The following is a 13,874-nucleotide window of genomic DNA, read 5'->3' as shown; positions in this document are numbered from 1 at the left end:
GCATCGGCTCGACGCCTTGGGGGGCTTTTCTTTTTTTTGGGGGGGGGGGGGGGGGGGTAAGTGAAAGTTTGAACGATTTACGTCTTTCATGTGTCCTTTTTGTTGACCCACTTCATCATTTCCCTCACAAACTTTGATTGGAACGGGGTGTGGCTGGAAAGATGCATCCGTATTGTTGTCGAATGAAGCATCTGGCGCCCCAATGCACCATTTTTTTGGTTCGGTGATGTTTTGAGGGGCTCCAACGGCTGGAGATGCTCTTAGCTATTCATTTCCCCTGAGTAGTCTGGTTTGCCTGGTCTATTTCTAATCATTTTATCGTCCGGTTGCCTGTTTTTTTCCTGTGGTGATTATCTTTTAGGTCAATTATAAAATAAGTTCAGCGCATCACAGCACAGTTCAACAAACACGGTAAATTATGGAAGTGAACGATTAGGCACATTTTATTAGTAGTCAATAACTGAGAAATGTATTATATCACTAAACTCTTTAAAATTGGAGACCTCCCATTCAATTGAGGTCACCAATTTAAAATTGGGCCATCGATTTTGATCGGGTCAACAATTTCTCATTCAATTGTTTTAACCCTCTATAACACTGGGCTTTCTATTTCTTTAAGGCCTCACAATTAATTGAGGTCTCACTTTGATGTTGGGTAATCCAATTTTGACCTAGTCAATAATTCCACAGTGAGCTCTCTTATTCATTGTTAAATACACTATGGTCCCTAATATTAAAGCTTCTCCCGTCAATCCTTGATTCAATCCTTTGTTGTGGCACTGAAATCTCTAACATCATTGAGCTATCCTGTTTTAAAGCCCCTCATTCAACTATTTAATTTTGTTTGGATACATAATTGATTGAGTCGTTCACCCTGGCTTCATGGTGAGATCTCTCGATGAATGGGTGAAAAAACAAAAATATTGCCCATGGCACGTACAAAAATATTGCCCATGGCCGTTTAGCACCAGCATAACACACGCGTCCAACAATGTAAATAATTTTCTCATATTTTTGTACTAATTAAAAGACGTTCTTCAATCATACGGTCAAAAAAACCACCCAAACACCACAATGATAATAAGAAAAATGGTACACTCACGAATAATTTACTATGGATTGTACATACTAAATATTGTTCCACTAAATACTTTCCCGATTTATACCATTGGCCCACTTTTTCCTAAATCCGTGACCATAAATTGTAAGCATGATTCCACAAAGTATGTTCGTAGGAGTAGCATATCTAATTAAAAAAAACTTCATTGCATCCCTCACACGCCAAATCAACTAATACGTAATTTTTTTAGAACTTTAAAAAAATTACACGAAACATGTATAACCTCAAGAATATAACACAGTGCGGCACGCACTATCCTTCTAGTGTGCTATCATTTCTTCAAACAATAGACTTACCTCCGAAAAGTGCCCTTCTACATCCGAGCTCAAATGAGCTCGGGCAAACATTAAATTTCAAAAGTACTTTTAACATGTTCAAAATCTAAAAAATACGACAAATTTGACAAATGTTCTAAAAAATGTAAAGTTTGCTATAAGAAAATTCGGATTTTTTTGAAAATTTTAAAAGTATTTTTTTATTTTTATTTTGAATTTACTGTTCACCCAAACTCATTTGAGCTCGGATGCAAAAACATCACGTCCCTTACCTCCCAGCTTATATTGAAAACCTAAGATATAATACTATGATCTACTTCTCATTCAAGATCCTGTTCAAGAGACTCGGATTTTTCCTATTTACCTTGGAGACTAAGATATTTTCTTATGGAGTTGTGCGGCCTCGGGATCGGTGTGAATGTGGGAATGGCAGCTTGGGATAGCGGATTTGTGTTGCCGGTGTCGAGTTTGATCACTTGGGTGGCAGAGTCCTCGACTCATCGGGTACGTGGCTTAGGGGCGATGTGGAAGCCGGAGTCATGACGACGCCGAAGAGCGTATGTGTTGTAGGGTGTCGATTGTCACATGGTTAGGAGAGTCGTCGGCTCGTTTGGTACGCAACCTAAGGGCTAGTGTGTGTTGTTCAGGTTTGTAAGTCAAAGCGGCAACATGGATCGTATTGAATGGTGTCGATCATGGTCATTTGGGTGACAGAGTCGTCGGCTCGCTTGGGGCGCAACATCGCCCCGAGAGTTGAACCAAAGCCGAGCGTTTCGAGACCATGGAGCGTTGGGTCAGTTTTCCTTGTTCAAGGTCGGTTTTCTTCTTCCACATGAAAAGGCAAGAGATACTGTTGGTTGCCCGAGGAAAAAGTTTTGCATATGCTCGTTTCTGATGAATGGCTATCGTTCACACATCATAACTGGTCTCCCTAGCCTCAATGGTCGACAGCGCATCAGTCTTACAAACCAAGGCAAATGTAGGAACGAGCCACTTACCAGTTTGCAGACAAGCGGGAGGGGCCTGAGCGGGACTCGGTAGCCACTGCATGCATCTGCCCGCCAGCTGAAACACAGGGACCCGGCCCCTCCTTTACCCCAGCCCTACCTCACATGATCACACCTACAGGGCCCAATCCAATCCAATCCAATCTCGCAGGGAAAAAAGTACGATTACTTGCACAAATGCTCCTACGCGGCCACCCATCATCCCCTCTATATATACGGATTAGGAAAAATTCCAGGAAGCACAAAAGAGGAGGGAGACACCGAGACAGGGACACGCAAGCTTCAGGCACAAGCCCTACGCCGCCTCGATCGTCGCTTGTCTTCCAAGATCCACTCGCACTCGCACACCTTACCTATAGTTGGTTGCACTTCACCAAGAAGAATCAGCCAAGGCTTCGTCCGGGCTTGATCCATCGATCGGTCGCTCGCTCGCTCTTGGCGAGGTGGTGATTAATGGCGCACTGCGGCGGCGGCGGCGGCGGTCCGGGTCCGGCGGCGTCCGTGGAGAGCCATTTCCAGGGCCTGCTCGACGACGACGACAAGTACCGCGCATTGTGCGGCGCCTTCGGGTACCTGCAGCAGCAGGAGTGGCCGGACCTCAGCGGCGCGTGCTACGCGGCCTTCGGCGCGCCGCCGCCGCCGCCGGCGGGCACCAGCAACGGCGCCGGCAACTCCTTCTCCCGCAGCGGCAGCGCCAGCAGCGGCGGCGGCTCCACGAAGAGAAAACCCGACGCGTATCTGGACGCAAAGGTGAGTGCGTCAGATGTTCATGCATGCGCTCTGCTTCTTGGTGTGCTAGCATTTGACTGACAAAAAAAAAAAACCGTTGTCAGGACGGCTGCAAGAGGCCGAGAGGGAAGCAGCAGCTGCGCGATCCTGACGAGGCCGGAGGGGCGGCGAAGGGGAGGCCGGAGAAGCCCAAGGCGTGCGCCAGGAAGAAGCCGGAGGCGGCGGCCGCCGGCCAGAAGACCGACTACATCCACGTCCGAGCCCGGCGCGGGCAGGCCACGGACAGCCACAGCCTCGCCGAGCGGGTACGCATTGCTATGCTACTCGTAGAAACAAGAACAATCAAACCTGCGCTGCGCATGCATGCACAGTTTGATCCTGGTGCGCATGGTGCAGGTGAGGCGGGAGAGGATCAGCGAGCGGATGAGGTACCTGCAGGAGCTGGTGCCCGGGTGCGACAAGGTCACCGGCAAGGCCGGCATGCTCGACGAGATCATAAACTACGTCCAGTCCCTGCAGAAGCAGGTCGAGGTACGCATCACGGCATCAACCACCCGCCTGATTCCGCTTCTCTCGTGTGAAGATCACGTTGCATGCTTCTTACCTCTGGGCATGGCTGCACGCGCGCAGTTCCTGTCCATGAAGATCGCCGCCGCCAACCCGGTGGTGAACTTCAACATCGTCGACGACCTCTTCGGTGGCAGGAGGATGAGCCAGCCGTGCGGCCCCGCGGCGGCCCTGCCCGCCATGACGCTGCCGATGCACCATGGGCAGCTGGACCCGTCCTGCCTTCAGATGAGCAACACTGCTATGCAGCAGATGCAGCAGCCGGCTGCTGGGTTCGGGCTAGACATGGTCCTCAACCACCCGTACCCGCTCCGGTCGGCGGCTGCCACGCCGGCGTCGGCGTCGGCCGCCACATCGGTAGAGTCATGCCTCGATGTATGTGCCCGGAGATCGACCGTCCTTGCATGATGTACGGTTCTGATAGATGATGATATTCTGAACTTCTGTTTTGTTGCGTTTTGTTGCAGGTGAACGGAGCTGCCGCTTGGGACATTGCATCCCAGAACTTGTTCAGTGGGTTTGATGCACAGTTTCAGTCAGTTCAAAGTGAGTAGCTGCTTCTGTGAAGCAAAGCTTGCACTTGCAGGGTTACTTTGTACTGATATACTCATGTGAAAGAACATAGATACATGTTTAGTCAAGGAAAAAATAAGACGTTGTTACACATAAGTTGAGGCTAGTGTAGTCATCATATAGGTGTTATACTGACAGAAGATTAAAGAACTCGACCAAAAACAAACAGTACTTGCTTCTTGTGCAAATTTGGAAGATGCATGTGTATAGTCAGTTAAGTGCAGGAAGCATGTGCCATGAACACATCGAAAGTTGAATAAGCTGCTATGTTGGTCCTGTAATGCAAATATGAAATTCATATTTTTAGTATGCGGTGCAGTGTCAGGACTCAAGTGCCCATTTTGTACTATTTTTAACTTCAGAAGAACATTTCCCCTGAATCAGGCTGCTACTTTCCCTTGCAGGTGGCTGTTTGTTAGACAACCTCAAAATGGAACTGTAAGCAGGATTAATTCTCATTCCTGGAGTTTTAACTGCAACTATACGTGTGGCTGAAGATTCTTTATTCATAGCAACTGTACTAATGCAGTATTCTGTCAGCAATGAAAACAGAAGCACATTTGTGTGAAGTTATATTCTTGTATTGCTCGTGTACCAAATCATATCATAAGCAATCCGCAGTTCTTCACTACTGAGCTACACGAAGGATTCAGATTACAGCAAAAGCATTTACAATATATTCTCGCTACCTTGCTCAGAATAAATGTTCTCACTACAAACAAATTCAGAACAACAACATGCACACAATCTTATCAGCTAAATTACATTAAACTGAAAGTGCAACACCAAACCAGTGCACCGCTGTCTCCTACTTGTCGTCCCCTCTTTAAAGCACAGACTGTTCACCAGCTTCTGCAAAGACATAATTCAACCTTACTTATACTCAAAGTAAAACATAATTCATGTGCACACCATCACTCACAATAAGTTCTGATGAAGATCTAAGTGCGCCCAGATCCGCTCTTCGAGCAAGGTATATTGTTTCAGACTTTTCATGGGTACTACTCAAATTTCAATATATCTTAAACCATCAAATATGTTTTGCTACTAAAAGGTAACAGTATAAGATAACTTTGCTCTCGTTGTGACTCCGTCAACAAAGCTACATTAAAATATTGTTTATCAAGTGAATATTTTTTCCATCACAAACAACATTGAATTAATGAATTGTTTTGAGGGAAGGAGAATCGTCACCAACATTACAGTATCGGTGTGAAAAGGAAAATGAGCCTTCTTCACCGAGCGCAAATTTGATGTGAGGAAGAGCAGAAATTACTCTCGGAGAACACAAGGCAGACTCGTAGAGAAACAGCAGAATCATTTGCTTGAATATCTTGTGGCAAAAAATTCTTTACAACTAGAAACTGCTAGAAATTATCCACATGCATCCACCAATGCATACCAATATGGGCATACACAGACGCACATGCCAGATTTGGCACTAGCACTTGTATCTGACAGTCTTTATTTCGTGTAAGTTGTGGACTATCATGAAGTAAGAACTACTCGAACTAACCTTTGGCTGGGACAATGATAACCGGTGCTGCTTTACAGTTGTGGAAGCAATACTCACTGACACTTCCCTGCAACACACTATAGTAAAAGGGCAAAGTTAAAGGTGGACTTCATAATATATCTTCAGCTCATAGGCCGCAATAAAATATGACAATACATCAAATGGTAGAAATAAGAAAACAACATTGAACATTTTTTAGTGCACTTTGTGGTTTCAGAACAAATACTCGAGCTCTCACATATACTAGATGATGCCCCGCACGTTGCTGCAGAAACATTGCTAAAATATGGATAAATAGTTGTTATAAAAAAATCTAAAGCTAATGGAAAGCGAATGTAAGCTTAAAAACAATAAAATACAAAACGTATAAAAAAAGAGTGAAAGTTTTAGTTAAAATGTAATTTTTAACAAAATATGGAGGATGAACTCTAATGCAAAAAAGCTATTTATGACTAATATGCATGAATTGATGATGTGGCACCATTGCATGCATAGAGTAATGCAAAAGATGTTATTTATGTCTTGCATGCATACTTGCTTATGTCTCATAGTTGCATGGCTAGGAAAAATAGGTAGTGGGTTGTAGCTATTTAGTAATAAAGGATTCTCTTAAAGAGCACTGAAGTTAATGTTCTTTTCATGCACTAAGTGAAGCCTACCTATCCACAATCAGGCCTGATTCTTGAAACATTGAATTAGATCATGGTCTTGGGAGTTTTCGTTTCACAACAAACTAGTAGACTTGCTTTTAGATGGTGAATCGGTGAGAAAATTTATATGCTCACAAATCAAGTATGACGTGCACGTGAACTGTGTAACTATGCCAATATTAAAACGAAGATATGTTGATATGTAAACTGAACAAGAACAACAAAAGGGCTTCGGCAATACACCTTTGATGGACTCTCATATGCAAACCTTATCCTGATGGGATAATACTAGAATTATGCCTCGGTGTTGGCCAAGGTTATGAACTAAAGAGCTAACTCATCAGGTCCTCAGGTTATCAAGGTTTTCCGCAGTTGGAACAGAACTGTGGTTTAGAAGACATATACCTCTGAATAAGGCTTCGGCCACGTGTGCCAATAATGACGGCTGCTGGGTTCAGTCGCTCTGCTTCTCGGCAAATAACCTTTCCAGCATCCCCTTCAATAATCCGTGCCTTGGTGTGGACCTTGTAAGTTTCCCAATCAAAGGCACATGTATCAATTCCTTGCGGAAACTAATGAAAATCAAAACAGGACACAGTAATTCACAAATATGAACACTACACGAGAAATAGTCTGCACAGCTTTCACTAAAAAGGTGCTCATTGCATTGCATTTTAAGCTTGCATCCCAAAACATTTTTTTTTAAAGAAGGATCACCCCCGGCCTCTGCATCCCAAAACATGAGTCACACAAATGAATCCGTTGCACAAAGTGCTCATTTGCACAACGAGATTATACAGACACAGGGTTAACAGAGCATACCAGTGACTCCTTGAATGCCTCGACGGCCAACTCATCCATTAGTTCCTGGCTCTTGTTGTATACCAGATCATTATGCACACCTGCAGAAATTGGATCACATTCAGCCTCATTTTCAGTTGACCACAAAATTTATTTATAGATTGAGACGAAATTGATTACAGAATGTGGAGCGATATCCTGCATGTTCAGAATTTCAGATGCTTGGATGGTCTCACAGTAATTCAGAGTATAACCGAATGCCCCTGGTTTATTTAAGACTGAAACCAACCCTGTTATGCTATCATGGCATTCCCATCATTCTAGCAACATGAATTCATGATAACCAGGATACCAGCCAACAACTTTCCTGATTGCAGTTCACCAAGGTGGGGTCGTGAGGACATGATATATCGGCCAATTGGCGGTTCTTCCTTTCGTGGGAACATTCAAGCTGATGAGGTCGTGGGGTACGAAATGTTAATCAAAGTATGGTGCCTTATCACTACGATAAGAGACTATATTCCAACCGAAACTAAAATATTGGGCGGACTGCCCAAAACACCGTCTTTTGTTCTATTATTACTAGTACCGCTTAGAACCAACCCAAAACTACATGCCCAAATTACATATAGCATAGTAGAGCCAGGGCGCTGAACACACACGAAACTAACAAGCCGCCAAATGGAAGTAGAAAAAAAATACGTACCGATCGACAGCGACCTGACTACGCGCAATAATCTAACAATTCGGGTTACGTATCAAATTTTCCAGGATGATTGATGAGGGAACCTGGATCGCCTCGAAAGTAAATAAAAAAAAATCGGCCAACCCTAGAGAGATGCGATTCGGGTGAGACGAGACGAGATGGGACGGCGGAGGGCTCAACTGGAGACGGCGTGGACGAGGTGGAGGGTGTCGGCGATGCGCGCGAGGTGGGCGAGCGCCCAGCGGAAGGCGTGCCTGGAGTTTGGGCCGAAGTCGATGGCGACGAGCAGGTCCCTGCCGCGGCGGCGCTCCCCGGTCTCGCGCTCGAGCTCCGGCGCGGCGTGGGGGACCACCGGGATGAGGCGCGGCAGCACCACCTCCCTCCAGCTGTACTCCTCCACGTCTTCCTCCACCGTCTCCATCGCCTGCTCGGTGCTCGGTGCCGCCGACGAACCTCAACAGCGCGCTCGTCCCTGTCTCGATTGCTTTTGCTGCCGCAGTACGTACGCCCTGCTAGTAGCCGAGTATAGTAGTAACAGCAAACACGTTAACCGTGGCGGTGGTGGTATATATTAGGATAGGAGTATATTTATTTATGTTGGCTGGTGGTGATGGCGTTGGCTCTGCCTGCCGGCTGCCGGGGTTTCGTGCTGGCGCGGTTCCCTCGCCGACTAGCCGTCCTCCATCGTCTGGATTTGAGTTGGATACTTCAAGCAATGCGAAGAGGAGGAGTCCTGGTTTATTTCGTGCATCTTCCTCATGTGTTTACGTCATGGGACGGAGGGAGTAAATTCAGAGGCCAAGGAGTAAATCTAGATTTCGTCATGGATCCATCGATTTGACATGCATGGTCGCTGGCCAGTCCTCCTCCTCCTCCTCCATGTACTCCGTTCCGTCGGAGCAAGTGGGGCGGTGCTACGGTCAAAGGGCGTAACGCCGCCACGTGAAGTGGGGTAGACGGAGGAAGAAATAGGCGGCCAGGGCCAACCAGTACGTGTCTTTTTTTCTTTTCTTTCTGAGAAGACGCTCTCACCTTCTAGAAGGCGGAGAAGATTCAGCGGGGAGGCGGATCACCACGCCACGCAAGCGAGGACCAAGGCCAGGCGGTACATGACATCCACGATGACGGAGTTGGAGATGCTTCCTGCCCAAACCCGGTGCTTCTCCGCGGGCGTGGGAACCCAAGATTACCAAAGCAAAGCAAAGCAAAGAAGCAATTTTCGTCTGCTTCCATGTTATTATCTGCTGGCGTAATGGTTAAATGAACTCTCGGATCCTTCTAGTACCACTATTATCGCTCTTCTATGCGCCTTCAAAAGAAAAAGGGAAAAACATTCGGCTAAAAAATTAGCATTCTTCTCTGGCCCAGCGTAGATCACGAAGATATGCAAGCAAAGGTCCAGAGAAGCAGGCTTGCAAGATAGACTACTATTCGGAATATTTCAAACTACGCGTGGGGCACATGTCACAGTGTTCATGAGAAAAAAATGATTGGAGGCTGAGATTATGGGCAATACTTCCTCTGATTAGAAATGTATTTTAAAAGTTTACATCCAGTTATAAGATGACATTGGTAGTAATTACTAGTGCATATATGTACTCCGTTTATCCTTGTAGCATTTAATTTGTTTTATTTCAAAATTTCTTTTGCACGTATCAAACAATATATTTTGCCCTAATTTGTTTTATTTCAAACTTTCTTTTGCAAGTATCAAACAATATATTTTGCCCTAATTTGTTTTATTTCAAACTTTCTTTTGCGCGTATCAAACAATATATATTGCCCTTCAAGAACGTGTCAATTTTCAGATCTTCATACATTTCTGGCTACAGTGTTTTGCAGTAAAAATCTCGAAGCGATTCAACACAAAGTCCTCACAGATTAAACACGGAACCAAACGAAAAAAGTGACATGAAAATGCTGACGGTCATCAATCTCAGTAGCTAGCAGGAGACGAAACACTGAAGAATTTCAGAGGAGAGCAGGCAAGATGAACAATGTCCATAAAGGCAGTGATATGTCACTGCTAAACATTCCAACAACAACAACAATAATACATAGCAGTCGCTTACAACAGTTCGCCCAAATCTTCCTGGGGGGTTTGCCAAGATACGGAGATATCATTGCTCCCACATCTTGATCCGGCAAAACTATCATCAATCTACCACCTACCATCCATCTCCCCAGGGGCAGCGTCCGAGAATTGAAGCAAAGATATCAGAATTTACACCATCCAAGGGGCAGGTAATGTCTCAAGCTGGCTGGCCCGGTTAACGCCGCCTTCTTCGGTCATTCGCAGGCCGGTTTGGTGTCGAAGCTAGTCAGGCAGATCGCAAAGGCCTGGAACGCCGACAACGGGTACCTATAATCCATTGTGAATATGTCCTTCCCGATCTTCCCGAACTGGAGGATCACCTTCTCTTGCTCCGCCGCGGGGACACCAAGGGAGGGGTCGACCGAGGCGACGAGCTGGAAGTTCTTGACCGATGCTACGGTGACACGCCCTCGGAAGTTGAGGCACCAGCACTGCAGCTGCTCATGCCAGCGGGGAGCTTTATTCTTCAGAAGCAGAGGTGCTTCGCTAGTAGAGATCGGTCCTGATAAATCAGCTGTGAGGCTTGTTGAGGAGAATTCGATGTTCGGTTCCTTTCCTTTACTACTGGTTGATAAGGTGGACACTTGTTCGTCGAGTGAGTGTACCATGCCAGTAGGGGTCGGGGCCTTGCCGCCTTCCTGAATGCACACGGCTGGTATTGAGTGCATGGTGCACTGCATTCTCCTTGGTCCTCGGTTGCGCAGGACAGTGAGCTCATATGAGACGGTAGCAACATTGTAATTGCCTAGCGGCAGTCTTGGTGACACTTGCTTCGAGTGCCTTTTGCTTGGCTTGTTGTTAGGCAGCACCGCAGCATCACAAGGAGGTTGGCTATCGAATATTGTGAACTTTGTGCCAAGGAAGTTTGGTCTGATTCAGGAGAAGATCGTGTGGTTAAAAACGCAAAGTAAAGTAAGCATATAACTGAGCCAACAAAATAATAAGCTTACTTCAGTTTGCCAACGTAGGTGCTGCTCGAATGAGAAAAATCATCAGAGATAAGCGATATCACAAAAGAAGTCCTAGCTGCACGTCTGATCTTGCGGGCTGCAAGCAAAAGCTTGTCATTTTCCCCATGCAGAGCTGCATTACATACAGAACAGTAGTCAGTGACATTGTTGGGCATATTTGAGCTTTGGTAGATTTTTGTGTCTGTCTAAATCTCTGCAAATGAATTGATCTTAAAATAGGATGTGGTGCAAGCTATCTTTCTAAATGCACCCTGCTCCACTGCCTACCAAGTCTGATGTGGACTGATCCTAAAAAAGGTTTGCTGTGGACTGCACATATGATGTCTAGCTTATTCTGGTCAAAATTAATGCACCGCATGAACGGTTGAGTTCAGCTTCTAGTCCTGCTACACTTGCTAAGCAATGAGTGACCCAGGTCCAATTTGATGCATCAAGGAAGGAGTTTTACTATATGTATACCCTCACTTAACTAATTACAGTGTCCACAATAATGTTAACCAGTTACAGTTAGCCCCCTTCACAATTTGGAGTTCAGGACTAGCAATCAATAAAGCTCTTGCAGTAGTGGGGAAACCCTTAGATTGATTGTTATTCATTATTCTGAGGATTCTTTTCAAAGGAACGTAGTAGTACAAACTCGAACAGAGAGGCATGATACACAAACCGTCCATGAGAGCACTCTAATATGAATCTCGCATGTAAAGGGGGAATTTTATGATACAAACAACTGGGCATTACCTGATACAGATTCCACTGAATGGAATAAATCATGCATCAAATCGCCTTGCATAGGTCAGCCATACTAACTCACAAGGAAACCGCTTATTCTGCGATTGCATTCTTGCGTGTGGTGCCAGAACATAAAAGTATGACTGAAGCAATACATCTTGATGCAATGGTACCAGAACAAGAAGGAACGATAAACCATGTGATGAAGCAACCAGACAAGATTGACTTACATGGGCTGAGCCCCAGGTAGAGGAGATAGGTGGACGTCGCCCTGTCCCTCCTCACAAAGCACTGCACGGGACAATCACGAGGCCCCGGCTGCGCCAAACCACCAAGGTTAAGCATCCAGACTCACACATTTGATGAGCAAACAGATCATGGCGGAAGAAGGCATTGATGTGGGGGGACTGGAGATACCTGCTTTAGGGAGATGGGGAAGGTGATCCTGCTGCACTCCTCGAGGGTCTTCACCACATCCTTGGTGACCTCGCGCCACGTCCGGCAGACGGCTGCGCAGGCCACGACATAGCGCCGCGCCGGCCAGGCCACCTCGCTGGACTCCACCCTCTGTATCACGTCGATCAGCAGCTCCGGCGGCAGGTTCGCCCACTGCCCCTGCTGCTGCGGCTCCTGGCCTGGCCGCTGTGGCTGCGGCTGCGGCTCCGGCCACAGGCTGGGCCAGGAATGCCGCGACCCCCCGCGGCCGTGGCCGGCGCGCCCGTCGGAGACGCCGCCGCGCCTGGACATGCTCCCGATGCCGTCCCTCATCTCCTTGAGCTCCCGCACGATGCTCTTCAAAGACATTGCAACTTATGACCAGCTGCTGTCGCTCTCGCGGAAAGAGCCCCCCTTTACAGCTCCATGGCAAGATCCGCCATTGCGGGTGAATCTACTCCAAAAATGGCAGGAGACAGCTCATAAAGTAGTCGCCGCCACCACCGCGTCCAACCCAACCAAAATAATGGACATTTCGAGAAAGATCTGAAGCGCGGGGCTCCGGAGACAGCTAAAGAAGCTGGAATTTCCGGGCGAATTTGAGGTGGGCGGCGAGGGCGAGGACCCGGCGCTTCCTCGCCCGGCAGTCCGGATCTGGGGAGGAGGCAATGCAGCGAGGAGGGCCCGGAGAAACCGAGGGTTCACGCTCGGGTGGCCTCGAGATCCAAAGCTTCCCCGCTTCCGCGGCTCAGGAAATCAAAAGAATCGGCTCAAGAACGGATCGAGAACCCTCCCTCCGTTTCCCTCATTCCCGCCTCCGTTGGATCCCCAAGAGCTCCTTCCTTCCCCCCCCCCCCCCCCCAAAGAGCTCAAGATTAGGGAGCGCCCCCTCGCCTGCCTTCCTCCTCCGAGCTCAGGATTTCTCCACGGAGCCTCTCCCTCTTTCCCTCCGCTCTCGCCCTCTCTCTCTCTCTCTCTCTCTCTCCGCTCGCTGCAGCTCCTGTGAACCCTGTGTGTGTAGTTTGGGCGTGGGTTTGTATTAGGGAGAGGATAATAAAAGGGGCCGCGGAGAAATAAAAAATGAACGGAGGCGGGTTTTTTAAGGAGGGTGGGGACGGCTTTTTTGTGGGGTGCTCCTTTTTTCCTCTCTCGTTGAGTTTTCACCTTTCGAGGTGTGCAGGTACTGCTACTACTACTCGCGCCTCGCGGCTCCCCAAAACTCACAGCTGCCCAACGGGAATCCTATGCATCAACATGGAGTGTACGCCGCTGTGGGACTCACGCTTTGGTCTTGAGGTTGGGCTGCTCTGGTGAGGTGAGGTGAGGTGAGGTGGTTGCAGAGCAAGTTACATGGTTAAAAGCATCTTAAAAGGCACTTTTGTGTTACGAAGACTTTCTCTCTGCATACAATGAACGGTTGATGGAACGAAAAGGTGGTGTCTTGGGGTTTAGGCTGGCCATAGTGGGGTATCATAGCTAGTAACATAGTCTTGGGATTAGCAAACATGGTAACGTGGCAAGTAATTAAAGAAGAGAGAGAGGATTATAGTAACATAGGTAGATACCGTAACATGTTAAATGCTATGCTACTATGTGTCATGCATGTCAATAAATGAGATCACCTATGATACGTACTACTTTATGATACTATGCACTATGAAGGTACTATCATACAATAGTAACATATGCATGATAGTACT

The 13,874-nt window shown here is 47.0% G+C and overlaps 3 protein-coding genes across 4 annotated transcripts; 1 reads left to right on the top strand and 2 right to left on the bottom strand.

Annotated features, from left to right (window-relative positions):
• Positions 1–2,555: 2,555 nt before the first annotated feature.
• LOC123402948 (transcription factor BHLH089-like) lies at positions 2,556–4,854 on the top strand. Its single transcript, XM_045096918.1, has 6 exons — positions 2,556–3,152; positions 3,236–3,436; positions 3,528–3,662; positions 3,762–4,073; positions 4,166–4,244; positions 4,676–4,854. The coding sequence occupies exons 1-6, from the start codon at positions 2,856–2,858 to the stop codon at positions 4,711–4,713; spliced, it is 1,062 nt and encodes a 353-aa protein (XP_044952853.1). The 5' UTR covers positions 2,556–2,855; the 3' UTR covers positions 4,714–4,854.
• LOC123402949 (universal stress protein A-like protein) lies at positions 4,831–8,764 on the bottom strand. Its single transcript, XM_045096920.1, has 5 exons — positions 8,125–8,764; positions 7,260–7,339; positions 6,843–6,961; positions 5,788–5,864; positions 4,831–5,123 (listed from the first exon to the last, which is right to left on the bottom strand). Exons 1-5 carry the CDS (start codon positions 8,363–8,365, stop codon positions 5,098–5,100), a joined length of 543 nt encoding a protein of 180 aa, XP_044952855.1. The 5' UTR covers positions 8,366–8,764; the 3' UTR covers positions 4,831–5,097.
• Positions 8,765–9,932: 1,168 nt separating this feature from the next.
• LOC123402947 (tubby-like F-box protein 5) lies at positions 9,933–13,223 on the bottom strand. 2 transcript variants are annotated; one of them, XM_045096916.1, is made up of 4 exons: positions 12,157–13,223; positions 11,970–12,057; positions 10,990–11,122; positions 9,933–10,909 (listed from the first exon to the last, which is right to left on the bottom strand). In XM_045096916.1, exons 1-4 carry the CDS (start codon positions 12,541–12,543, stop codon positions 10,234–10,236), a joined length of 1,284 nt encoding a protein of 427 aa, XP_044952851.1. In that variant the 5' UTR covers positions 12,544–13,223; the 3' UTR covers positions 9,933–10,233. The 2 variants fall into 2 exon arrangements, with proteins under 2 accessions (XP_044952851.1, XP_044952852.1); XM_045096917.1 differs by lacking the exons at positions 11,970–12,057; positions 12,157–13,223 and adding an exon at positions 11,749–11,956.
• Between the last annotated feature and the right edge of the window lie 651 nt (positions 13,224–13,874).

This window comes from Hordeum vulgare, chromosome 6H, assembly GCF_904849725.1.
Source record: "Hordeum vulgare subsp. vulgare chromosome 6H, MorexV3_pseudomolecules_assembly, whole genome shotgun sequence".
Lineage (NCBI taxonomy): Eukaryota > Viridiplantae > Streptophyta > Magnoliopsida > Poales > Poaceae > Hordeum > Hordeum vulgare.
This window is presented reverse-complemented; position numbering and strand designations above follow the sequence as displayed.

Bases quoted from the DNA above. Each gene is read 5' to 3' on its own strand.
- LOC123402948 (XM_045096918.1), top strand. From the start codon at position 2,856: ATGGCGCACTGCGGCGGCGGCGGCGGCGGTCCGGGTCCGGCGGCGTCC. The intron at 3,153-3,235 runs GTGAGTGCGTCA...AACCGTTGTCAG, and splicing joins ACGCGTATCTGGACGCAAAG to GACGGCTGCAAGAGGCCGAG. The intron at 4,245-4,675 runs GTGAGTAGCTGC...TTTCCCTTGCAG, and splicing joins ACAGTTTCAGTCAGTTCAAA to GTGGCTGTTTGTTAGACAAC.
- LOC123402949 (XM_045096920.1), bottom strand. From the start codon at position 8,365: ATGGAGACGGTGGAGGAAGACGTGGAGGAGTACAGCTGGAGGGAGGTG. The intron at 7,340-8,124 runs GTTGAGCCCTCC...CAATTTCTGCAG, and splicing joins CCTCGTCCACGCCGTCTCCA to GTGTGCATAATGATCTGGTA. The intron at 5,124-5,787 runs GTTAGTTCGAGT...ATGTCTTTGCAG, and splicing joins TATCATTGTCCCAGCCAAAG to AAGCTGGTGAACAGTCTGTG.
- LOC123402947 (XM_045096916.1), bottom strand. From the start codon at position 12,543: ATGTCTTTGAAGAGCATCGTGCGGGAGCTCAAGGAGATGAGGGACGGC. The intron at 12,058-12,156 runs GTATCTCCAGTC...GGTTTGGCGCAG, and splicing joins TCCCCATCTCCCTAAAGCAG to CCGGGGCCTCGTGATTGTCC. The intron at 10,910-10,989 runs GTAAGCTTATTA...CTCCTGAATCAG, and splicing joins ACCTACGTTGGCAAACTGAA to ACCAAACTTCCTTGGCACAA.